This window comes from Pelecanus crispus, chromosome 21, assembly GCF_030463565.1.
Source record: "Pelecanus crispus isolate bPelCri1 chromosome 21, bPelCri1.pri, whole genome shotgun sequence".
NCBI lineage: Eukaryota > Metazoa > Chordata > Aves > Pelecaniformes > Pelecanidae > Pelecanus > Pelecanus crispus.
The window spans coordinates 6,496,302-6,520,851 of record NC_134663.1 but is presented as its reverse complement, the minus strand read 5'-3'; the positions used below and the strand labels follow the sequence as shown (position 1 = coordinate 6,520,851).

General features: G+C 53.7%; 1 protein-coding gene across 3 annotated transcripts in view; it reads right to left on the bottom strand.

Annotated features, from left to right (window-relative positions):
- Window positions 1-24,220, bottom strand: part of OGDH (oxoglutarate dehydrogenase) — a 34,908-nt gene extending 10,688 nt beyond the window's left edge. Inside the window, exons 1-6 of one of the 3 annotated variants that reach the window (XM_075724035.1) lie at window positions 24,181-24,220; window positions 20,691-20,939; window positions 13,633-13,821; window positions 7,641-7,743; window positions 3,454-3,498; window positions 1,009-1,124 (exon numbers count right to left, since the gene is read on the bottom strand). In XM_075724035.1, coding sequence (XP_075580150.1) covers window positions 1,009-1,124; window positions 3,454-3,498; window positions 7,641-7,743; window positions 13,633-13,821; window positions 20,691-20,912 — 675 coding nt within the window. In that variant the 5' untranslated portion in view covers window positions 20,913-20,939; window positions 24,181-24,220. Of the gene's footprint in view, window positions 1-1,008; window positions 1,125-3,453; window positions 3,499-7,640; window positions 7,744-7,870; window positions 7,962-13,632; window positions 13,822-20,690; window positions 20,940-24,180 lie in introns of all 3 variants that reach the window. The other 2 variants (XM_075724037.1, XM_075724036.1) reach the window with 2 other exon arrangements.
- Window positions 24,221-24,550: the final 330 nt, after the last annotated feature.

Here is a 24,550-nt window from a genome sequence, read left to right as displayed (position 1 = left end):
CTGCGCTGCCTGAACACCAGCAAGTGCCGCCTGCAACGGCAGCCTGGGGGACCCAGGAGCAGCGCCCGGCAGCCAGCACTGTGCCAGCCCCGTTTTGGAAGGCTGGTTTGAGCCATTTTCCTGGGAAAAGGGATGCTGCAGGGGACGTCCTGGGATGCTGTGGGGCAGCTCAGACCCTACACATGACCCAACATCAAAATGTTTAATTCCCTTTCCCCAAGGGGCCCAGGATCAGGCCCTCAAGTCCTTTACATCCACCTCGGAGGTGAGATTTGCCCTCTCGGTGGCATCAGCTGTGACCAGGTCCACAACCCCACTTCATATGGCGGGGAGAGAATCAGCAAAACAACCCCCCCCAAAAAATAAGGAGCCCATTCTTGCAGCTTATCCAAGATGTTGACGCAGCTTTGCTTCTCCCAAGGTCAACCTATCTCGGCAGAGACCATCTGAGAAGCCTGCAGCCTGCCTCTAGGAGCCGTCTGTGCTCTCAGACTGGGTAGAGCAGGGTATGAAATTTGGCAGTAGAGAGGAACTGGCTGCAAGAGCCGGAAGCCCCAGTCCCAGGTTGGAGCTGCTCCTGCCCTGAGACCCTCCAAGGGGCCACCATGCAGGGCAGCAGCACTGCTGCAGTGCACGGAGCAGGGTATCGCCTGCTTCCAGCCTGCTCCTGTGCTTTCCCAGCACTGTTTGCTGCTTTAAACTGGAAAATGGAGCTGCAAAGGTTTCCAGAAATGTAGTATTTAGTTGCCTGGGGTTTGCTCCACGTTGGGTAGACCAAATGTGTTGCCCCAAGGCAACATGAAGCTGGAGGTGGTCAGAGATGACTAGGTAACATGGGGCGGCTGCTACAAGTGGAGCAAGCACCGAGGAGCCGCTCCCAACCTGAAAAGCTTAAAATCTGCAGGCTGGCCCAGGCTGCAAGCAGCGATAAGGCCTCCAAAAAGCAACTGCTCTGCCCCTGTCCCAGGCTGCAAACGGGTCTCACAGAGCCCTCCCTGCCCTCCTCACCTCCAGCCGACGGATGATTTCTCGGAGTGGAAGAGCTGATTCATTTCCACCGATGAAAGTGGTTGTGGGCAAGTGGAAGACCTTGTCGAGGTCAGATTCATCCAGCCCGTAAAAGCCTGCAGGATTTTTCATGGGTGGGACAAGCAAAAGCAAGAGAGAGAAGGAAGGAAGGGGAACGGGGGGACACCGTCACACAGGGACCGGGTGCATTTGGGAGAGGTGGGGAAGGGACAAAAAAAAGCAGCATAAAACCAAAAATAAGCATGAAGGAGGTTTATATGGATAAAAACCAAGCCGTAATTAAACAAAAAGACATTAAGCACAGAACAACAAGGTTATTACGAAAAGTAACACAGGAAACGAAACACCAAGCAATATATATACGCATGTAAATCGGTAATTAAAAAAATCCAGGGTGAGAGTCAGGAAGTTTGTAGCCCCAAGAACACAAAAAATACACCACAAATTATAACAGAGGGGAGAGAAAAGAAACAGAGGAATTGAGGAGTCACCGAGCACAATAGAGGTGTCACCACATGGTGGCAAGTGAAAATGAAGAGTCAAGGCAGAGAAGGAAACAGTTAAAACAGACAAACCCCAAAGAGGGAGAGAAAGAGAAGCAAGAGAGAGAAAACAGCATCAGGGCTCTGCGATGGACTCTCCTGAATAGCTCAGCCCGGGAGCGGGGCAGCCAACCAGCCCCTCGGGGGTTTTGCTGCCCAGATACCCCCTCACCCAATTAACAGCCTTTTAATTAGGGGTTTAGCCTAGCTCTGCTCAGCAAACCACCTCCTTTCTGGGGCTGGCACCTCGTGGTTAGTAGGCGGCTCCTACGTACGGCACGCGGGGCTGTGGGGAGCTGGGTGCGCCTGGAGAAGGTGCCGAGCAGGGCTCAGAGCCAAACGTCAGGTTTCAGAGCCGCAGGTGAGCCCCGCCGCCGCCTGCTGCTGTTACAGCACGGGCAGGTCCTGCAGCAGCTCCACAGTACCCCAGAACATCAGAGCTGCCTCGGTGCCCGCTGAAGCTCATGGTTGTCTTTGGGGAAACTGAGGCACGGAGGAGGAGGAGGGACAACTCGCTGAACCGATGCAGCAAGGCAGAAGCAGAGCTGGGAAGGGGACTGGGGAGTCCCAAGACCCTTTTGAAGCCGGAGCTTGGCTGGAAGGAGGGTGGATGAGTGGAGCTGCCCACTCCCAACAAGGCCAGGTTTCAAGGTGTTTTCTGGCCCAGGGCAGGAGCCACAGAGGAGGCAGAGTTACCCCCACTCCTCCCGGCTCCCTCCAAACCATGCCAACGCCTCAGCTGGGGTCTCTCTGGCAGGGCATGGGGAATGCCACCCCTTAAATGCTGCAGGGCAGCATAACCCACCTTCCTCCAGGCAAAGGGAGGCAAAAATTGGCCCCTGCAGAGCTGGCCCTCCTTGAACTTAATCTTCAAAGAGTCTATCCCTTGCCCTCTGGTCAGGAACGGAGGATGAGCTGGAGACAGCGCTGGCCACAGCTCATCCCTGTGCAGCCTCAAGGACAGCGCTTGCCAGAAGCGGGGAACACCCACAGCAAGCCCAGAGCCAAGGTCTTCCTGGTTGCCGCTGCCGTCCATCCCCTCCTCTGCCCACATCACCCCCCTGGACGCTGCTAATCCCAGGGGAAGGAATTAAGCCAGATCCACTGGAGCCGTGCCTGGGAGCGCTTAACGCTAGCAGGAGCTGAGGGCTTGGCCCCATGTCTCCAGGACTTCTCTGTGGTTCCTATCCAAACAGAAGTCACGGAGAGAGGCGGCATTAGTACGGAGCATCCCAGATAAGCTGCTAGTTGGAGGTTTCAGGGAAGCCTCGGTAATTTGCTGTGGCTCCCAGCCCCCACAGCACAGGGCTTCGGCTCGCTCTGTCATGCCGGTTTGAAGACTCAGGCACACTTTGGGGGGTATCAGATTTTACAAGGAGTTTTCAGGGCTCTAAGCATCTCTGCTTCTGCTTTGCTGCAACCTGCCAGCTTTTTTGACAGTGCTGAGTATTTATAGGCAGCAATACCATCAGATGCGGGGAAGGCTACAGATGAGCTGCCAAATTTTCACCGGGACAGAACCAGGGCAGAGTCAGGAGAAGACAGCTTGGATTTTTAGGAGACTCAAACCAATCAGGGATATTGAGGCCTCGTAAAATTAATGTTCACAACAAAACATGTACTCTAGCAAGCTAGGCATGCAAACACACAGTATGGAAAAGGCTAGCGAGGCTCTACACTGGGAATCTCTACAGGTGAAGCATCACTAACCAAGTGCCTACATTGAGACTTCTAGTGGGACAAATGAAAAATAAACACGTTACAAAACTCAAGAGTGGTGCAAGATGGGGGGGACCACTTTACCGGCTTGGTTCATGCCCAGAATAACCTATTCAAAGAGAGTCCTGCACTCCAGAGGGTTAAAGGCTCATTAATTGCATACCTCCTACTGTTAACACTCTCAGCCGCTCCTTGAACACTGCGAGATCTGGGGTGGGCAGGGAAAGGGGTGCAGAAAGGGAGAAGATAGAGAGACGCAGTCAAAGTTAGTAAAAAAAAAAACCTGGAACCGTGAAAACTAGTCATGGAAAGCACAAGTCAAAAAAATACAGGATTTAAAATACAGTCAAAAACCATCAGAGGCAAAAGGGTTGGGATGGAGGATGACTACCAACTAGGCAGAAAAGAAATCCCGGTGGAAAGTCTGGTGAGAGGAGGGAGGAGCAGGGAGGGGAGCGGGGAGGCATCAGACACTGGGGAGCAGTTGAGCTGCATGGTTTGAGATGTCCTCTTGCGTGCACACCTCAGACAGGAAAGGGAGACCACCCAGCACGGTGCCTTCACCTGCTACAGCCAAAAGGCATCCTTCCGTCAGGCTGCATCAAGGGGAGCGTTATCCTCTGGCAGAGCAGGGAGCTGCCTCCCACCGACATCTGCTCCCAGAGGCTTTTGCTCTGCTCCTTTGCTACCGGGAGGATTTCAAGGTCACTCCCAAGGAGGCGTCACTGCTGCCTACACACAGGCAGGAGGGAGGCAGGAGGGGGATCGGGGTGTTAACGAGCAGGCTGTTAATGAGGAAGACCAACGGCGAGGCAGGCACGCGCAACACGGTCATTTCTCAAGCGTGCTCGGCGCAGGCGGGAGTACCGGGATACCGTGCCGGATGCAGGCAGGGCTGCCGGAGTGGCAGGCACCATGCATCGCCAGAGCTGCGTTCCGTGGCTAGGTTAGGTGACCTGAGTGCCTCAATCTCACCTGGGTTACCAGAAAGGCTTTGGAAAAGCTTCTCTTTTTGGTCAATGGGGAAAAATCATATGTTTAGGTGAGAAGTTTGGTTAGCAAGGTCTCAAACTGGGGAAAGGGGAGGTGGCAGCCCATCTCCTCGCAGGGGCTCGCCTGGCTCGTCCCAAGCTGGAGGACGATTTCCACCAATTCCCCTGGGCAAGAGGCAGGAGCAGCTGCCTTCCATGGAGAGACAGACAGACAGACAGACGGACACTCAGACACACACCAACTTCCACGCACCACATGGATTTCAGCGTGCTAAGGTATTATTTCCTTGGACAGGTCACATCAAGTTCCTGCAGTCATCTTGTCCTTGTTTTACACCACTTACCATGTCAGATTAGCTCCAGTAGAAGACCAGGATGAGATTATTTTGTTTTTTAAAAAGAAAAGACAAGAGAAAGAGGAATTTGGTGGCTCCAGCCCCACCACTCATCAGACTGAGTACCCCCAGGCGGGCTTTCCCTGCCTGGCATTTTCTCCAAAGCTCACACCGCTTAATCCGAAGACAGCTTCCAAACCAGACACCAACCAGTTGCTAAACAAAAGGCAATTGAGAAGAAAGATCAATTTCCAAGATTAACCATGCAATTCCTTTGAATTACAGCACTGCCCGGCCACAGTTTAAGCTGTTGGCAGCAGATCTTGCACCACAAAAGCTGACCTTTAAGGATTTCACTGTTCAGAAAGAGGAAACAAGATTGTTTCCAAGTTTCAAAACCACTCCTGTTATTAACTGCTCTGTCAAGTGTTAAGAAATACTCTTTCAAAGCAAAAAAAGACAGCAGGATCTCCTTAGAAATTGGCTTTCTCTGCCACAAGCAGGCAATACCCGATCTTAGGCTCGGCCAGAGCTCTGCCCACGCTCTGCACCAGCGCTGCTCTCCTCCCCTCTTGCTGAGCGCTGTTTGCAAGCTATGCTCGCCAAGTTGTATTTTAAGATCGACCAGATGAGGTTTTCCAGGATGAGGATACCAGGGGAAAGTCTATTCAGTATAAGTAATACTTACAGCAAGATAATAAAGCCTCCTTTGATTAGACACAGCCATTTGAGTCTGGGGTCCTACCATGGGACATAACCCCAACATGCGCTAGCGGCTGATACCAGCACAGCTTGTTCCCAGAACTCGTTATTTCCTATGGATTAATGGATTCCTGGTAATTAAATCAACACCAGGAACTGCAATGACAGACACTTTAGTATGAAAGCCACAAAGAAACAGAAATTAAACTTAACGCCTGGCTCAGACATGGAGATCGCAGGCTGAGATTCTCTTCCAGCTGATGCCTATGGACCAGCCGTGCCTGAACACTTTCCACCGCAGTGAGCAGGGCTGGGTCACGCTGCTGGGCTCATGACCGCTCACCCTGGGGGAGCAGGAAAAATGGCACTTATACTGCTTTACCCAGATTCTGGTACAGCTGAGACAATGCTGTCAGCCCAGCTCTACAGCTGGGGCTCCAAGGGAGGACCTGTTCTTGGACCGCTTAGGGCTCTTGGGCTTTTCTGCCTCTGAAGCAAGGACACCACTGGAGCACGCCTTGCTTCAGAGGAACCACACGGCCAAAGCAGAAGAAAAGCCTCTGAACTGGCTCTCCCCATTGAAGCAGTCCCGTAAGTTCAATGTCCAAGTGGAAACCAGTAAGGAGCAGTGTTCCTTAAGGGTCCGTACTGGGACCAATACAGTTTAGTATCTTCATCGATGGCATGGATAGTGGGATCAAGGGCACCCTCAGCCAGGTTGCGGGTGACACCAAGCTGAGTGGTGCGGTTGATACGCTGGAGGGAAGGGATGCCATCCAGAGGGACCTGGACAGGCTTGAGCAGTGGGCCCATGTGAAGTTCATGACATCCAACAAGGTCAAGTGCAAGGGTCAGGGCAATCCCCAGTCCCAGCACAGACTGGGGGATGGATGGATGGATGGATGGATGGATGGATGCTCCCCTGCTGCTCTGCTTCAGGAGGACCATAGCGCCCACAGCAGAGGCCAAAACCCCTGAGCTAGAAAAGGCTTTCCTTAACCCTTCCTCTCCCCAGCCCCTGGGAGTGGCTTCAAAGTCAACTAAAAAAGCCTCCCCGCTCCCATCACAGTGCCGAATACGAGTACTTGTGTCCACTCCTGAGCGTGGGTTCATGGCCATCATCTCCCCACCTCTTCCCATCACAACCTCCCAGGCACAGGGCTTGCTCCAACCCAGAGCCGGCCAGCTCCTGAGGCACAGCCAGGGCTTGGTCCTCTGGACAAGCGCGTCAGAAGTCCAGACCTGGGGATGAAGCAGCTTCCCCATCATCCAGCGAGCTGGGACAACCAAAACCTAACCCTTCCCTACCACTCCCAGTACACATAATCCTGTATGAAGGTCCAGCAGGTCCAGGGCTGGTGTCCCTGTGCTGGCAGCTGAACAAGGAATCAAGATCATTTACATGCACCATATGCTCTGATCGGCTGTTTCAGTTGTGCAAGGTTAGTAATCATTACTGCTGCTCTACTCTAAGTTAGAAGCATGCCTCTCGAGCGTTCATAGTGCCAGGGTAACAACCCTTGGAAAGCACCAGCAAGGAGAAAGAGCTCAGCACTGCGACCTCGTTCCAGCTAGAAAAATGCCAGCGTACTACAGAGATCAAATCTAAAGCACGTTGAGAGGTGCTGAGTTTAAGCACTTTCAGATTAGGATTTCAAGTCCTAGGCACCACACACACTTCTGTGCAACACTCATGCATCTTTCGCTCGAAGGCATTGGGATTTCCACCTCTCTACTCGGATGGGAACGCATCCCAAAGCTTCCTTGTTATGATCACTGGCAGGGACTCATAGCTCAGTCTTGGAAAAGGGGGCAGTTAAGGGATTTACAGATGCTGCAGCAAGCTGGGAGCGAAGGAGGGCATGGCATCGTCACAGGGGCACACCAAGAGGCGCTTCCCAGCCCTGCAGAGGCAAAGCCAGCCCACTGACCCCAGCTCTCCGGTCCGCCAAGAGCGGCAAGAGGAGCTGAGGGAACAGACCTCCAGCTCTCACCAACACAAAACCTCTCTGCTTTGCATTTCCAGAAGGTGCAATTGCTTCCACCCCTGGATGAGCGAGTTCAATGACATAATTAAGTGGCACTGGTTGGAGGAGAAACGTGAGCCGAGCAATAAGGTTTTGACACGAGACCCATTCGCCATGACAGCCAGAGGGGGGCAGAACTGCTCCACAGCAGCTGGTCGACTATAAATTTAGAGTGATCATTACTAAGGAAACTTAAGACCTTTCCCCCCTTACTGGTGAAGCAATCTACCTACAAAGCTGTGAAAGAGAGAGGAGCTCAAGCAATGCAGCACTAACTGCTCTCAAAGCCCTCACCCAGTTTGTCTGTGGATGTGATAATATCGGCTGGAAGGGAGGAGTCCAGATCTGCATCCAAGATGCCCAGTGGGTCGAGTTGTGCTACATGATGCCCTCGAATCTATGAAATGGGCCAGGAATAGAAAGGAGAACAGGTACCAAGAGGGAGAGGGGAAAGGGAGAAAAACAAGAGGGGAGGGGTAAAAAAGTTAAATTACATTAGAATTAATTTGCAGAGTAATTCTCACCGACGTTTGGAGAAACAGTTACTGGCGCATCGTCAAAATTTACACAACTAATGCCGAGAGGATCAAGCTTTGCAATGTGATGACCCCTGACCTGGAAGCAACAACACAGATTAGTCATTAAAACAAGTTAATTGAACAGACATTCCTTAAAAAAAAAAAAAACCAAAACCAAAAACCCAACCCACAAGTCATGCACAGTTTCCCTCTTTACATTTTCTGCAGAGCCACCCCAATTTCTGGCTGCAATTAAAGCCTGGAGAAGTTAGGTTTACTTTCAACGATAGCATGTAGGTGTGAGTGCCACTCTGCTCTGCCTGAAGCCAGGCTTCGGCGGGGCGGACAGGGGGAAGCTGATCTCCTTCACAGCAGAGACCTTCCAGAATTGAGGTGCGAGGGTCTCCCACCGCTTGCCTAGTGTCCAACCCAAGCACCCCCTGTCTACGGGTGCAATAACTCCACACCGATGGTTTCCTCCTAAGCATCGTATCAAATGAAGAGGGAATTTTCCAGATTTTGGCAGATCTAGGTGCTCTCCTGCCAATGTGGTAGCGAAAAAGCATTGCCACCAGCAGCAGTAGCTCCTGAAAGGCAAAGGAAGGTGTCTGAGGAACATCTGTCTGTCTGTGCTATTAGAGGTCAGCAGCTCACAGCATCCTTTCGGAGAGAGGAGCCTAGAGTAGCACTTGGAGCACTGATGTTGCTCTTCAGGGAAGGGGTAGGCACAGAAATACCAAAGAGCTTTGGCACCAAGAGAGCCCCGACGGCTCCTGGTGGTGGTAGTCAGGCCGGGAGTCACCACGCTGGGTTTGAATCTGCATCAGGAGCCACAGAGAATAACGAGAGGTAATGAGGAGTTTTGCTTTTCGCCTTCACAGGAGGAGGTGTCCACAGACAGACTTCACCACATCTCGCTGGGCACACTCAATTCATCTCAGCAGCCAGCACTCTCCAACTGGCAAGCCATGGTTTATTTCTTGACAGCTCCTGCTCTCGAAACTTCAGGCTCAGCTACACTGGGAGCGGGGCAGGAAACACTACTGCCATGATACGGGGTGCGGTGCCTTCTTTGCACTGTGAAAACAATACTCCTGGCCATCAAATCTGTCAGAAAAATCACTCGTATACGAGGGGATTACTAAACCTCTTGTACAAACCAGATACTGATCTGACCTTATTTACCAGAAAAGCATTCCTATTCAGAGTATCCCAAGGGGATTTTAGGAAAGGATTTTTGTGGTTTTACCAGCCAAAGAGCCTGAAATCAGTCATCGACGTTAAGGCAAACTGCTAAGAAAGCAGTGATCCCCCCCTCTACGCTCTCTGCAGGGCCAGATGATGACGTGCCCGAGCACTGGTGGCCACACGGAAAGCTCTTCTTCTGGGCCAGCTTTGTCTGGGAACTATTTGCTTGTCCATCCTGCAACGAAGTGTGGGGGCTAGCCCATCATTTAGCAGTCGGCAGGACGCAAGCTCACCACGCTGTTCCCCACAGCCAGGATGCACTCACCGGGACCAGGAGACCACCTTCTCCAGCAAATAGCTTTGAGCTGGGGGCGCCCGTGGCTTTGAGGTCAGCTCAGCAGTTTGCAGGTATGGGGCAAATCCTCAAATCGGTGTGGGAGCAAGGAGAAGGTCGGAGAAGGTCTTTTCCCCCATAGGAGCTGTGCTGCTTGTTATTTTCCACGTGCAACGCAAGCCAGGCAGATCTTTTTCCCCCAACCCAGAACAAAACCACAGCAAGTATCTGCAGGCAGCATCACACTCACAGGCCCTGATCCTCATGGGGGACTTCAACCACATCAACGGACATCTGCTGGAAAAGCGGCACAGGGAACTGCGAGCAGTCCAGGAAACTACTGGAGTGCACTGAGGACAAATTCCTAATAGAGATGATGGAGAGCCCGACCAGAGGAGAGGCACTGCTGGACCTGTTGCTCACTAATGTGGAAGAACTTATCGGAGAGGTCAAGACTGGAGGTAGCCTGGGCTGGATCAATCATACCCTGGTCAAATTCTCAGTCTTGAGGGGTACAGGACGGGTAAAAAGTAGAGTCAGGAAAACCCCAGAAAGACAAACTTCAGGCTTCTTAGGGTGCTAGTGCATGGGGTCCCTTGGGAAACTGCCCTCAGAGGCAAAGGAGCGAATGAGAGCTGGGAGATATTTAAAGACATTTTTCTTAGGGCACAAGAGCTCTCAATCCCAATGTGCAAGAAGTCATGCAGGGGAGGCAGGAGGTCAGCTTGGCTAAGTCAAGACCTCTTAGCCAAACTCAAACACAAAACCAAAATGCATAGGCGGTGGAGGCAGGGATACACATCCTGGGGAGATGATAGGGATGTGGCCCGGGAGTGCAGGGAGGGCATCAGGAAAGCCAAGACACAGCTGGAGCTGAACTTGGCTAGGGATGTGAAAAATAACAAGAAGGGTTTCTTCAGGTACATAGGACAACAAAAGAAGATGAAAGAAACTGCACCTTCCCCCCGTAACGAGCAAAACAGAAGACCTGGCTACAATTGACATGGAGGAGGCTGAGGCACTCAACAACATTTTTGCCTTGGTCTTCACCAGCAAATGTTCTAGCCACGTTGCCCAACTCACAGAATCCAAAGGCAGGGACTGGGAGAACAAAGTACCACCCACCGTAGGAGAAGATCAGGTTCAAGACCATCTAAGGAACCTGAACATGCCCAAGTCCATGAGACCTGATGAGATGCATCCAAGGGTCCCAAGGGAACTGGCAGATGAAGTTGCTAAGCCACTATTCATCATATTTGAAAAGTTGTGGCAGACTGGTGAAGTTCCCAGTGACTGGAAAAGGGGAAACATAACCCCCATTTTTAAAAAGGGAAAAAAGGAAGACCCAGGAAACTACAGGCTGCTCAGTCTCACCTCTGTGCCCAGCAAGATCATGGAGCAGATCCTCCTGGAAAGTATGCTAAGACACGTGGAAAATAGAGAGGCGATTGGTGACAGCCAACATGGCTTCACTAAGGGCAAATTGTGCCTGACAAACTTGGTGGCCTTCTACAACGGGGTTACAGCATTGGTGGATAAGGGAAGAGAGACTGATGGCATCTACCTGGACTTGTGCAAAGCATTTGACACTGTCCTGCATGACATCCTTGTCTCTAAAATGGAGAGACATGGATTTGACAGCTGGATCACTCGGTGGATAAGGAATTGGCTGGATGGTCATGCTCAAAGACTTGCAGTCAACAACTCGATGTCCGGGTGGAGAACAGTGATGAGCCATGTCCCGCAGGGGTCCGCACTGGGACCAGTATTATTTAACATCTTTGTCGGGGACATAGCGCGATGGAGTGCACCCTCAGCAAGTTTGCAGATGACACCGAGCTGAGTGGCGTGGTTGGTACTCTAGAGGGAAGAGATGCCATCCAGAGGGACTGTGACAGGCTAGAGAGGTGGGCCTGTGTGAACCTCATAAAGTTCTACAAGGCCAAGTGCAAGGTCCTGCACATGGGTCGTGGCAATCCCAAACACGGATATAGGCTGGGCAACGAGTGGATCGAGAGCAGCCCTGCGGAGAAGGACTTGGGAGTACTGGTGGATGAAAAGCTGGACATGAGCTGGCAATGTGCATTCGCAGCACAGAAAGCCGACCGTATCCTGGGCTGCATCAAAAGCAGCGTGGCCAGCAGGTCGAGGGAGGGGATTCTGCCCCTCTGCTCTATTCTGGTGAGACCCCACCCGGAGCACTGCATCAGCTCTGCAGTCCTCAGCACAGGAAAGACATGGACCTGTTGGAGCAGGTCCAGAGGAGGCCACGAAAATGATCCCGGGGATGGAACAGCTCTCCTGTACACTGAGAGAGTTGGTGTTGTTCAGCCTGGAGAAGAAAAGGCTCCAGGAAGACCTTATTGCAGCCTTTCAGTACTTAAAGGGGGCTTATAAGAAATATGGGGGCAGACTTTTTAGTAGGGCCTGTAGCGATAGGACAAGGGGTAATGGCTTTAAACTGAAAGAGGGTAGATTTAGATTAGATATTAGGAAGAAATTCTTTACTGTGAGGGTGGTGAGGCACTGGCACAGGTTGCCCTTAGGAGTTGTGGATGCCTCCTCCCTGGAAGCGTTCAAGGCCAGGTTGGAAGGGGCTTTGAGCAACCTGATCTAGTGGAAGGTGTCCCTGACTGTGGCAGCGGGGTTGGAACTAGATGACCTTTAAGGTCCCTTCCAACCCAAACCATTTTGTGATTCAAAAATAAATAATGACTCGGACATGCAACCACAGCCACTAAGAAGTCATCGTTGATGCCACAGCAGAGCAGGGTCACTGCTCACCTATAACTACAGGGACAATCCAGCATGATTCAATTAAGAAATTAATTGCCTGGTGTTTTAAGTAGGTTACCCATCACAAGCAGGGTTTCCTTTTACATTCCTACTCTTTTGTACCTCCCATACACTGTGCTGAACTTCCCCACCTGCACACTCCACTGCAGCTACAGCCCTACAGAGATACCAAAGTAGGAAGGGAGGTGGATTTCTCACTGCAGACAGCTTAGAAAAATACATCCAAGAGCAATCACCTCCTGGCGCTGCCATTCAGAGACTGAGGAAGCGACAGGAATGCAGAAGAGGTTATGGATTTTGTGTTCAAATTGCTGACTTGGAGCTGCTGCCTCCAACTACGTCAGTCACCACTTGTTTGGACTTGGCATCTGCCCTCTTGTTCCACCAGCAAGAGCTGCACAGTCTGTAGAAATGACTTGCCAGGATCCGCCCAAGTCGGAGAGAGCTGGCAGGGTGCCCACCTCCCATGAAATCAGCCACGAGGGAAGACACAGGTCCTCACAAACATGTCCCACCTTCCCCTTCTTAAGCAAAAGCAGGGCAGCGCCCCAGCGTTGACGTCAGCATCTCAGCTGCGGAGGTGGGCAGGGCAGGGGCACTTCCTTCAAGCCAGGGAGCAGGGTCAAGGTTGGGCAGACCTTTGGACTTGCCCAGTGCTGCAGTTCTTGCCTTAACCTGTGGCCTTGTACGTTGGATTTTCCCCATACCTTAGCAGGAACATGACCCGCAGCGGGTTCTTTTTTGCAGGAACAGGTGAGAAGACCATGGTCACACCTCCACGGCAGCTGGGTTTGTTCACTTCTCACCACAGCCCCGATTAAAGCCCCCATACTTGACAAACCAGAGTACAACCAAAGGTGAAAGGATGACACAGACGTAGAAACACATTTAAATGTTCTCTCCAGTTAAAATATTGGCTACAGGATGTTTCGTTCCTGCTCGAAACTTGTTTCTCCTGACAGGATAACTTTGGCAGCATTGGTCTGAGTTGCAGCCCAGTGGCACCACAGCCCTCTTCCAGGTCGCAAATCACAAGGAAATGTTTCCTGAACTTTTATTTTAGGACCTCAGAAGTTTTCTCAGCAACATGGGGGAAACAGGATGGGTGTCCCCCACCACTGCTGAGCGTGGCAGGAGCCCACAGCACAGGAGCATCATTCCAGAAGCCAGCAAACCACCCTGCATGGAAAAGACCTCCCCCTCCCTGCCACCACAATTGCTGTTTGGGTGACAATAACTTTAATCTTCCTATTGTCCAGCAAAGCATCAGCTGAGCCTCTGCCCCAACAGATCAGCAGCTGCTGTTAAAACCCAGGCAGCCCAGCATGCATCCTGCATGCTCTCCATGCAAAACACGTGCATCAACCGCACTGACTCCAGCCCACCTCAGCCACTGCATGCCCCTCTGCAGAGGACACGCTCCTCCCCGGCGCAAAGCCCGTCTCCTTACCTGATACGCCCTGATCAGAGATTGCACTGCGAGATGGTCCTCCACCAGTTTATCTACATTGGGCTGTGCTTGAACCAGGAACTGGGCTTGGGACAGTGTGGAAAGGCTGGTACTCAGTGGAGGGGGGCTTTGGTAAGCGGTGCCTGGAGCAGCTCCGGCATTGGCGTTGCGAAAGAAGATGTCCCATGACTAGACAAAAGGAAAGAAAAGAGGCGACAGGGTCATTACCCGCGACCCAAACACCTCCTCGCTTGAGGTTACTGGGGTCTCAGCTCTATTGCCACAGCAGGGAGTAAAATCCTCCAGGGACAGAGCTGCATCCTCCCCTGTGCCCCAGCTCCATGCAGCCGCTGCCGAAGGCACCCACCTGCCTTGGACAGGAGAGCACCAAAGCTCTCCCACTATTCCAGTTACACCATTATCCTACTTCCCATCCATCTGGATTGTTTCTTTTGGCAGGAGACCATCCCCAAAGTCCCCCCTCCCTCGGCAGCAGCGCTCAGGACAGGACACGGGTGACACCCCTTGCCCAGCTCGGCTCTCAAAACCGCTACTCTGAGCAATGAGCCCCAGCCTGGTTTCAGGCTCTTGTTTCCTTCTCTCCAGGGCAGGAGACTGCCCTCCAAATACCCACAATATTTTCTGAAAAATATTTTTTCCCTGTAATCAAATACACCTCTTCCTCTTTTCCGTGGTCCAAATGGCCTGAGACCCTAGTCCCAGTGTAAGCCATGTTGTCCAGCCCTCAGCCAGCAATGGCTTTTTTCTTTTTCTGCCCCCTCTTCAATTTTTCCCCATTCTTTCAGCAACACCGACGCCAGCGCTATGTGGACACCGCCATGCCAGCTCTCCCGTGCCCTTAGCAAGGCAGATATCACCTCTGCTCCTGTTCCACTCTGCAGATGGGCATTTCTAGTTTTTAAGAAAACAAAACAACCCCCCCCCCAAAAAAACCTCGACAGACTTGGTGTAACTTTGCGGTACTTATCCAGCACTGCCTGAAGAGCCCAGAAGCGTCCCAGGCCAAACCCAAGTTAATATGTCTACCTGGAGAGGCAGCAATGGGCCCGGGGAAGGGGAGAGACCAGCAGAGCGAAGCCCAAGCCACGTCCTCCTGTCACTCTCACACCCCTGCCTGCTTCCCGCACGTCACTGAGCGACAGCAAAGGACGAGGGCAAGGCAGAGAGACGTCTGCGTGCCTGTGCATACCCGAGACGCCAGCTAGAGCAAACAAATCCCATCAGATCTGCACACTGGTGTCAGCCCAATGGTCTCTCCACCAGCCAGGAGCGAGAGCCCGGCGCTCAGCACCCTACATGCCCCTGAACTTCGGGGCTGCGGAGAGCACCAAACCCGACCTTGGTGATGCAGAGACAGGTGAAGTGCTGCCCAGCCGACCCCAGCGTGTTTAAACCAAGTCAAAAACAGCCATGAGAGCAGCTCCAGCGGTGGTTTGGGGCAGAAAAAGCAGCTTTGGCACCCTGGTAGTAGGGTGGAGGGGACTGAAAAGCTGACCTCTGCCAGAGGAGCACCAGCTTTCCCCCTTCCCTGGAGCTCCTCCGGCTGCAGCGCCCATCACATGCCCCAGGAAGCTATTTCCAGCCCGGATTTACCGAGACGCCCCATCACACGGCTGCGCAAGATGACTAAATTTAGAAACAGGTCACGCTGAAGGAACATAAATAAAATCTGGAACAATTTGGTACCGTAAATGATAAACAATAGCTACCCCAAAGGAAGGGGGAGGGAGCAAAAACAGAAAACTCCCGATCCAGTTCCGATTGCTCTCTGCTAAAGGAAATTTCAGTAGGAAAAGAGAGAAGCTGAAGGGAGAAGCTGAAAAGGGAGAGCTGCTTTTTGTATGATCCTTACTCCTGGCCACTGGCAAGAGCAGCCCAAAGCCCTTCCCTTCCCCAGGCTCACAGAGCTCAGGGGTGCCCCAGAAGCCATCGGCTCCTGTGAGCAGGAGGGACGAGCACCCTGGGATGGGCTTCGTGCACTTGGGATGGGGAGGAATCTGGCTGGCTGCTTTGCTCGGTGGTTTAAGGCTGTTTAATGTACTGGAAAATAAAGATGGGCAAGAGAAAGGGAGCATCTGCTAGCCCAGGGAGGGGGCTGGCAGCGGTGCTAGGGAGACAGGGACAGAGCCAGGAGGCAGAGGGGTTGCCTTTATGACCTCCTCCCTTCTGACATTCCACAATATTAACCTGTTGGAGATGCAATTTGCTTCTGTTTTGAAAGAAAAAGTTCATTTTAAGCTCTCCAAACAAGGTGTGGCACCAGCTTGGTCAGCTCAGGCACTTTCACTAAATGCTTTATTGCCCAACATAATTACAGAGTATTTCAGGCTAGCTGGCTGCAGGCTTTGTCCCTGCTGAAGGCTGTGGCCCTGATAAGCGCTGTAAAAACATCAGCTTTCAAGTTCCTGATGTGGTTTCACATTCGAGGGTGTTTGAGGGCCACCCCGGGGGTTTCTGGTAACCTATGGAGGTGCCTCTGGAGCTCACGTATCCTGTCGGAGAGGCTGAACAGCCCCATCAGCTTTATCGCGGGAAGGAGGACTTTGCCTTAATCCAGCACTTGTCAAAGGTAACAGCAGTAATAAAGTTCATCAGGTTATTCCCCTCCGACCTTCTCCATGCCCACGGCAGCCCTGCAAGCCCTCCTCTGGCTCTTACACCCTATATATATATATAGGGTATAATATATATGTTGGGTATGAGAGAGCTCAGATTCACCTCATTTTTACCAAGAGGGCTCAAAGGCAGTATCTCCCCGCTCCTAGGTGTGCAGGCAGCCCCCCAGTCTCGGCACACTAAATGCTCTCAACCCCAGGTCCCTGCTGCGACGGTCCCAGAGCCACGCATCCCCCCACAGCCATAGCACAAGGTGTTAGCCCGGACCGGCTTTCCCGGTGCTCCTCTGTGCTGGCAAAATGGGACCGGAGGGCCAGCTGACTGCAGCAAGCCTGGGTAGTTCAGGCTTTAGAGGGATTCTGAGCTCCGCTCTGAGAGCGGAGCTCACTGCAGGCTTCTCTGTTGAGAACAGCCCCAAAACCAGCTCACCAAGTGAAAAGAGCATCTTTCACTTCACTTAGACTCGCTTCCTGGAGAAGGAACCCACAGGTCCCAGCCTCTGCCACAGAGCCAGCTTGGAGGTCAGGCACGCATGGCAAGGGGAGAGGGGTGACACGTCCCACCCGCCACAGGGAACCTCAAATTGGGCTGGGGCTGCTCCAGGCTGGGAGGTGCACGAGGGAGGCACAGCCTCTACCTCCAGCTCAGGCTGCGTCCCTGTTCCTTCTCCTGCCACGGACTCCAGGGGACAGAAAGCACCAACCAGACCTGCTCCGCATGCTTGGCAAGCCAGGCAGCACCTCCTGCTTTAGCAGGGAGGAAGTATATTCAGAGTTTAAGGCTGGAAGAGAAGGAGCCTGAACCAAACTTATGGCAGGTAACCTTTGCTGAGCGCAGGGGGTCGAGCAGCGATCAATCAGTTTGTGCTCTGCACATCGCCTTGTCCCTTATCAACATAAATGAGGAAGGACCTTCAATTCTCCAGGGTGCTTGCTTTTGAAGATGGGGGATGAAACCCAAGCGTTTCAAACTCCCAAGCGAGACTCCTACCAAATTCAATCTGGGCCCTTCTTTGCGAGCATGACTGCAAAGGACGCAGCCAAAGGCATCTCCCAGGGCCAGGCATGGGGCTCCAGCCTTGCTGAAGACTGAGGGTTCCTGACACCACGTCAGCGAAGCTGGGGTTACACAGCGTGCTCTACACGCGCTGTGGTCACAGAACCACTGGTATATTAAGAAGTCCATGTTAAAGACTGTTTGATGTACATTCGTACCAGGAGAGCTGTATTGCTTTACACCAGTTCAACCCAAACACAGGGGCTGCTGTTTAGGAAGGCCAAACTTGTCGCAGATGTATGACCGCAGGCATCATCTACCTGTAGTCAAAGCTCTCTGGCTACCTGCCCTGGTCCTGGGGAGATGGCAGGGGCTGTGCCGAGCATTGCTAGCAGCCAGCACCATACCCAGGCTGGAGAGCTGCTCAGCCCCGCAGGGCAAGAGCAGGGCATCCCCGCTCCCTTGGGAAGCGGTCCCAGGAACAAGCAGCACTGACCCTGCGGCAGCCCACCGGCACTGCCCCCCCCGCACCCTCGCCTCTGCTTTCCCCAGCTCTGCTCTTATTTGCTCATCAGGCTCAGAAACTGGAGTTCAGCTGAAGGACTGCACGCAGAAAAAAGCCTAAAATAGCTTGTTTTGTTTTAAGTCTTCCCTACTCTAAACAAACACTTAAGTATTTTCTGCAGTTTAAACCACCAGTGTCTGCATGGAGGAAGTAAATTCATTTTGCTCAGCCAGGACAGTTGTGCCAGCTGGAGTTCTCGTAGGTTTTTGGCGACAACAGCAAAGAAACCCTAGCTCTTCCCTAGCTGAAGGTCTCGCCCTCACCAGCAAACAGCAGCGCGGCGAGGCGCAGCCGGTCTCTGCTCTGTGCAGGGAACAGATAAGCCGCAGGCAGGTCCCTGTGACAGCCCAGCTGGTTTGGGGAACTCCATCCTCAGATCTGACCCTACGTCTAATGGGATGGATGCCAACGCTTATCAGGGACGGGCGTGACACGTTCCACAGTCGCGCTGGAGGGGACACAGGCTGACGGGGACCACTCGCGAGCCGAGATCAGGGACAGCCACAACCCCGATCCCACTGCAGCAGCTCAGTGTCCCAGTGGCGACAAGGTGAGCCATGAAAAAGTGCAGAGAGGAGAAAAGGGCAAAACTCGGAGCTGGGAAGGGATCTTGGTAAAGGGGTCACTGGAACGAGGTGGGATCCACCCAGGAGAGATGAGTCGAGTATGAGGGTCAAGTGCATCAGGCAGCAACAGCAAAGTCCATGCCAAACCTCAGGTATCAACCCTACCAGAAGTTTTGGGACCTGGAGCTGGTATTCACAGGATCACAGAATGGTTTGGGTTGGAAGGGACCTTCAAAGATCATCTAGCCCAACCCCCCTGGTCCAACCCCCTTTCTGCCAAGCAGGACACCAGTTTGATTTTGGTTAAAACATAGCCTGTAAGACTTGCTTTTTACATTACTAATGTCAGGTTCGCTTCCTGGCGATAAGACCCCGTTTCATTTCACACTGATTTTCCTACCGCCACAAACCATGCCCAGCCACGCTGGAGGCAAAAATCATAGGTCAACTCCTGCACTGCTCTCTAAGCACTTAAAAGTACTTCAAAGGACATTGATTTCCAGGGATGACTAATACACACTTGCAATTCTTCATCAGAAACATTGGACTGGGGGCCTTGAGAGGTGGCGGGAGCTCCACCCTTGCAGGTGCTCAAAACTTGACCACACAAGGCCCCAAGTGACTTGGTCTGGCTGTGAAGCTGGATGCCACCTCCAAGCCGGCCATGCCAAGGCAGAGGCTCCTTCCAACTTAAATTCTCCTCCAATTTCTTCAGCCAAGCACACATGAGGACTCCTGTACAGCACTGCATGCACTGCCTACCTATAGACAAGCTGATGAAGCCATAGGGGCTACATTAAAGAGGAGACAAGACCAGAAGAGATCCAGAGGTCTGGGCTCAGGACCCAAATACACTTCCCAGCCAGCCGCCCCGGTTAATCTTGATGTTTACTCTCACATCTACTCAGAGCAACATTCAAGACTGAGCAGGGTCTGTAGCTCAAAGAGCCGGTATAGAACCACAAAGTCTCTTTGCCAAAGACACAACCGTGCCTGTCACTGGGACAAGCATGGTGTAGCCCTCACTCATTTTTAAATTAGACTACAGCATTTAGATTCATGGCTTTTAACTCAATATCCCGCCTCTGAAGGACTGGGTTGCACCACGTGCATATGCTTAGGTAGCTTTCAAGTCACTATCTGACAAAGGGCACAACCCAAACCAACACACTTTGTGCTTTCTGAGTCTGTATTGCTTGGCTCAGCCACCCGTTTGCCTCGAAAGAAGCGTAAAGTCAACATTGTTTGTGAAAATCCAGCTTTGATCCTACCTTAAGACCTTTACAGTACCCTACAGTGCGTTTTGGATGTGTGGGATCGGTGCCATCAAAAACACAACTCAACGCTGATGCGAGCGTTGGGGCATGAGATCCCTTACTCATCCTTGACTGCTCATTCAACCATCACATCCTGGTTTGCAGACTGCTCATGTGCTACTGAATGAAGAAAATCCCTGCTCTACACCAGCACATGTATGAAACTGTCTTAAAAATCCCCCGGCTAATGCTGAGACTTAAGTCACTAGGGGAACATTTTTGTTGTGAAACACTGTGGATGGGAAAAAGTGCAGCCAGGTTTCAGAAATCCTCTTCCCAGCCGAGCCCTCACCTGCTGGACTCTATGTTAAAGAGCCAGCCTTCTCCTCGCTGGAGGAGCTTCAGTAATTCAGATCAAGACAGACCTCTGCGCATACTGCCCACGGCTGGGTTGCTTTCCCAATTTTAAGTTCGGGAGCAGCTGGTGGGAATTCCTCTGGCCACCAGACCCAGTCTCCCTCCCCAGGCTGCAGATCAGCAGCCTGGCTTTATGCACACAAGCTCAGAGTCAAGCTTAGCTACAGTCCGTCTATCCCAACGTGTAACACCACCCGTGCCTGAAGCAAAAAGGAAACCAGTCAAGGTGTGGAGAATGCCCTCCCTGCCTCCCCCCATCCTCCACTCCAGAATAAACCCTCCTGATGAGCCATCAGAGCTGGAAAAAATGTAGCATTGGGAGCTCGTTAAAGGTGGTTTCCCAGGAGAAGGCATTCCTTGTATCCGCTCGTGATCCAGGATGCTGCCCGCGTCCCACAAGCCCACGGCATTCCCTCTTGAACAGAGAAACTCCTCTTGGCTCTTTCTCAAGGAATCGCTGGCATCTCTTTTGGGCAAAGCGAGGCAGAAGGACCATCCACAACCATCTGGCCCCTCCAGCTGAATTCAATCCTCCTTGAGACGTGTGCACTTACCTGAACACACTGCTCAGACACACAGAGAGAGAAGCGAAGGTGATATCCTGGTGAGGTTGCTCCTTACCTTATGTACACTTTTGGGATTTTCCAGCCAAGCATAATACATTTCTTCCACGTAGTTTGAACTAGTCCCACTCAAAAAAGGCTCGGCAGCCACCGGCGCGCTGTAGCACCTGATCTGTTGAAACGTCCTGGGTGCTGCCGGCCTGTGTTGGGAAATTGTCTTTACAGTCTGCGAGGCCGTCAACGGCCTCAGCTTTGCCATGCAAGTCCTTAAGTTAAGCATGTTTGTCTTGTCGCCTCACACAAGTTCCTGTTGGGAGAGAAGGGAAAAGTGGATTAGAAATTGTTGCAGGAGAGCACAGAGGAGAGACCACCCCCGCTCCGCTCCCATCAACCCTGAGCACAAAGAAGTGAGCTTAGGATCAGTTTTTAATTCGGATTAATCCACCCACCCTGTCCCACAGCCAAGTCCCTGATGGCTGGGAAATGCAGTTTTTTCTCAAGACGCTTGGCACGGCCGGGTCCGCCTCCCCCATCCCTGCCAGCACGGCACCATCACCTCCCCTGACGTGACGGCAAAAAGCACTGTGTGGTACCCAGTGCCGGCCTCAAACAAGCCACTGCATGTCAAAACCACCCGCACCTTTTTATATCGGCACCTTTGTACAAAATAAGGCATGTTTGATGGTGAAACACAGCCCAGATTAACAGTATAAGGTATCAGGTTCCCCCAATGCTTTCCTCTTTAGTTCCTAGCCGACAACATCTACTCCTTTTCCCATAATAAATCCATAAAGTATGCTTTGATTTCTTTTGATTTTCTGATCCTTCCTCCGAGAATCCTCTTTTTGTTTTAAACAGGAAAATCCTCTCTATGAAACTCAGATTCCAACACAAGCTGGACACTTTGGCCCTTCAACCTCCCATTTGCAGCGACGTAGCTGGTCATATGAGTTTAAAGAAAAAGCACTTCAAAGCACCGTGCCCAGAAGGGTGCTGGAAAAAAACTGTTCCCAGCTGGATTTTAACGCTGAATGTCATGTTTTCCTTCACGTCAAGCTGATCCAGTCTAGCTGGGCACGCTCCTCCAGGTCTGCACAAGCCACAGGAGGATGACTCTCGTCACACTGACCCAGTGTGGAAGCTTTTTCTGTCAGCCTCTCTCCCATGTAGAAGGTCTTGGCTTTGATTTTTGCTGCGTTACTCACCCTGAGACCACTCTGCTTGGCCAAGGTTTTCTTCTCGCCTGTTTGTGTTACGTGCACCAGGATAAAGCTGAGAAGAAACAGTCTACAAGGAAGACCCCTCGCAAAGTAGAGGCACAGTAGTGCAAAGCACTTGGGATGTGGGCTCCAGGACAGACCGCTTCATTGCTTCTCCTTAAAAGCTTAGACCCAAGAAGGCCGAGGCAGTCGAAAGACTCAGAGAGGGGCTCTCCTGTGCCCAGAGAACCCAGAAAAGCAACCCAGAGCCAGCGTGGGACCTCTCAAAGGTCCCCCAGCAATCTCCACCTTGCAGCTCTTGGTGGAGCGCAGCCCCGCACGTCCAGGGAGGCCTGGGGTTAACCACACTCCTTGTTATACACATCCGACCCACAGCCGTAGCCCAAGGGAAAGCGCTGGAGCGAGATCATCTCCGGGGAAGTGCTGGCACTTGGAGCCAGCTCTTCTTGGAGCTGCCCTTTCCACCCAGCTCCTCCCGCAAAAGGCAGGACCCGAGGCTGGAGGTGACCCAACTGGCCAGTTTCCATATCCCCGACCAGTTTAACGAGCAGAAGCCCAATGTCAAAGCAGCTATCGTCCATTCACCAGATTAAAACGAAGTTTCACAGCGGATGGAGAAAAAAAAAAAAAAAAAAAATACACCTTCATTACTGGTGTTTCGTCAACCAGGCTTCCAGATTTGCCTGGCTGAATCTAGTTCTGGCTACTCGGCACGACAGCAGCTATGCTTCCCACCTCAAAACACAAGATTTTGTTCCAAAGAGCCTGAGGAAGACCTGTGATCACTCTAATTCAGCCAAAGTGTTTTACAGATTTCCAGGGGGGAAGAAGGGAAGAGCACTTGTCCTTTCCACCCTGCTTGCTCACTTCTGCCCGCAGTCAAGCCAGAACCGTAACAGGCAAGAAACGGTAGGCAGGTGCAGGACAGCAAGCATAGCAGCACCAGATGTTTTCCCAGCTTACCCTCCTCAGATTTAAGCAGCAAAATACACGCAGATATTTTAGAGAGCCAACTGAATTGAGCGTCGGCACACAGGCACGCACGCGGCGGGGAAAAAGCTTTAGGACGAAAGCGTCGGTGGCAGCTCTGGCTTTGGTGTCCGGTTTCGGCGCTGCCACTCAGCAGCGTCCCGGTGACCTCTCTGGAAAACAGAGGGGGTTAGTGCCAGGGTTTGACCCAAAATGAGCAGAACCAGGCAGTCTTTGAGGGCCTCTCACAGAAAGGGTTGGCTTCCCAAAGACACAGGAGCGCATGCCGTGCTGCAGACCAGGGAAGCTCAGAGCAGGGGTGTTGCAGAGGTAAATCAAAATAGCGCACGACGAGCGGGAGGAAGGACGGAGGAAACCGAGCCCGAGATAACTGATGCAGGGGTCACACACGAACACGAAGCTCACGCACGGCGTTACAACTGAAGAGGGGTTAAGGAGAGGAAGTCCAGGCTTGCTGGCCGGGCCCTCGTGGTGACAGCCGGATCACAACCCAAATTTCACCGAGAGGTCAACCAACAGGAATATTCATAACGGATTAACAGCTGGGACAGGCGAGAGTGTACCACTAAGCAGATTAAGGTACTGAATTTGACCTCTAGCAGCCGGAATCCGTGACACCTGCCCCAGAGGGCCGTTGGTTGGGAATTGCGCTTTGTTGTTGCTGTTGGTTTTTGTTAAAATCGGAGCAAATTCCCCGTTAAAGGAAGCGCCAGGGCCGCGGGCTCCTGGCCCAGCTGCTCCAGCACCAGGCGCCTTCGGGTCGGCGGCAGCCGAGGTCCCCGGGGCAGCCGGCACAGGCGCGGGCCCCTGGGGGGGTGCACCGCCGAGCCCCCCCCGCCCCACCGAGCGCTCCGAGGCCGCCCGGGAGGCCCCGCCGGGCCGGGGCGGGGGATGCAGCCGCCGCGGGGGGCGGGCCGGGGCACCCTGGGCGCGGCCCCGTGCCGGGACGCTGCGGGCGGGGCGGGGGGGCCCGGGGGGGCCCGGGGGTCCCCACGTGCGGGCGGGCGCGGGAAGGGGGCGCGGCCCCCCCCCGCCCGCCGCCCCGACCCCGCTCCGCGCCCGCCAATCGGCGCCCGCCGCCGCCGCCCGGGCTTCGCGCCCCTCGCCGCCTATAGGAGCGGCGTCAGGCGCCGAGCCGCCTTCCCATTGGCCGCGCCGCGCTGCCATTCCAGCGTGGTCCCGCCCCCCCCTCCCCGCCCCGAGGCGCCCGGGCGGCGGCGGCAAGGACACCGGGGAGCGGCCGCGGCCCCCCCCGCCCGGCGCGCCCTCCGCCTCACGGCCCCGGCGCTCGCCCCGGCCCTGCCCCGCCGCCCGGCCCGGCCGCGCCGCGGCACCTACCGGCACCTCCGGCCGCCCCGCTCGTGGCCCCGGCTCTGACAGCGGCCCCCAACCGCCGGCCGCCGCCCCGCCCCGCCCCGTGCGTCACCGCGTCGCCACGCCCCCGCCCGCCGCCACGCCCCGCCCGCGCCCGCCCGGTGCGTCACCGCGTCGCCACGCCCCCGCCCGCCACCCGCGCGTCACCGCGTCGCCACGCCCCCGCCCGCCGCCACGCCCCGCCACGCCCTCTGCGTCACCGCGTCGCCACGCCCCCGCCCGCCGCCACGCCCCCCCCCGCCCGGCCCAGCGCGCCTGCGCCAGCGCCGCCGCGCGCCGGGGGCGGGGGGGGCCTCGCCGCGGCCCGGGGACCCCCGGTGTTGCCCGAGGCTCC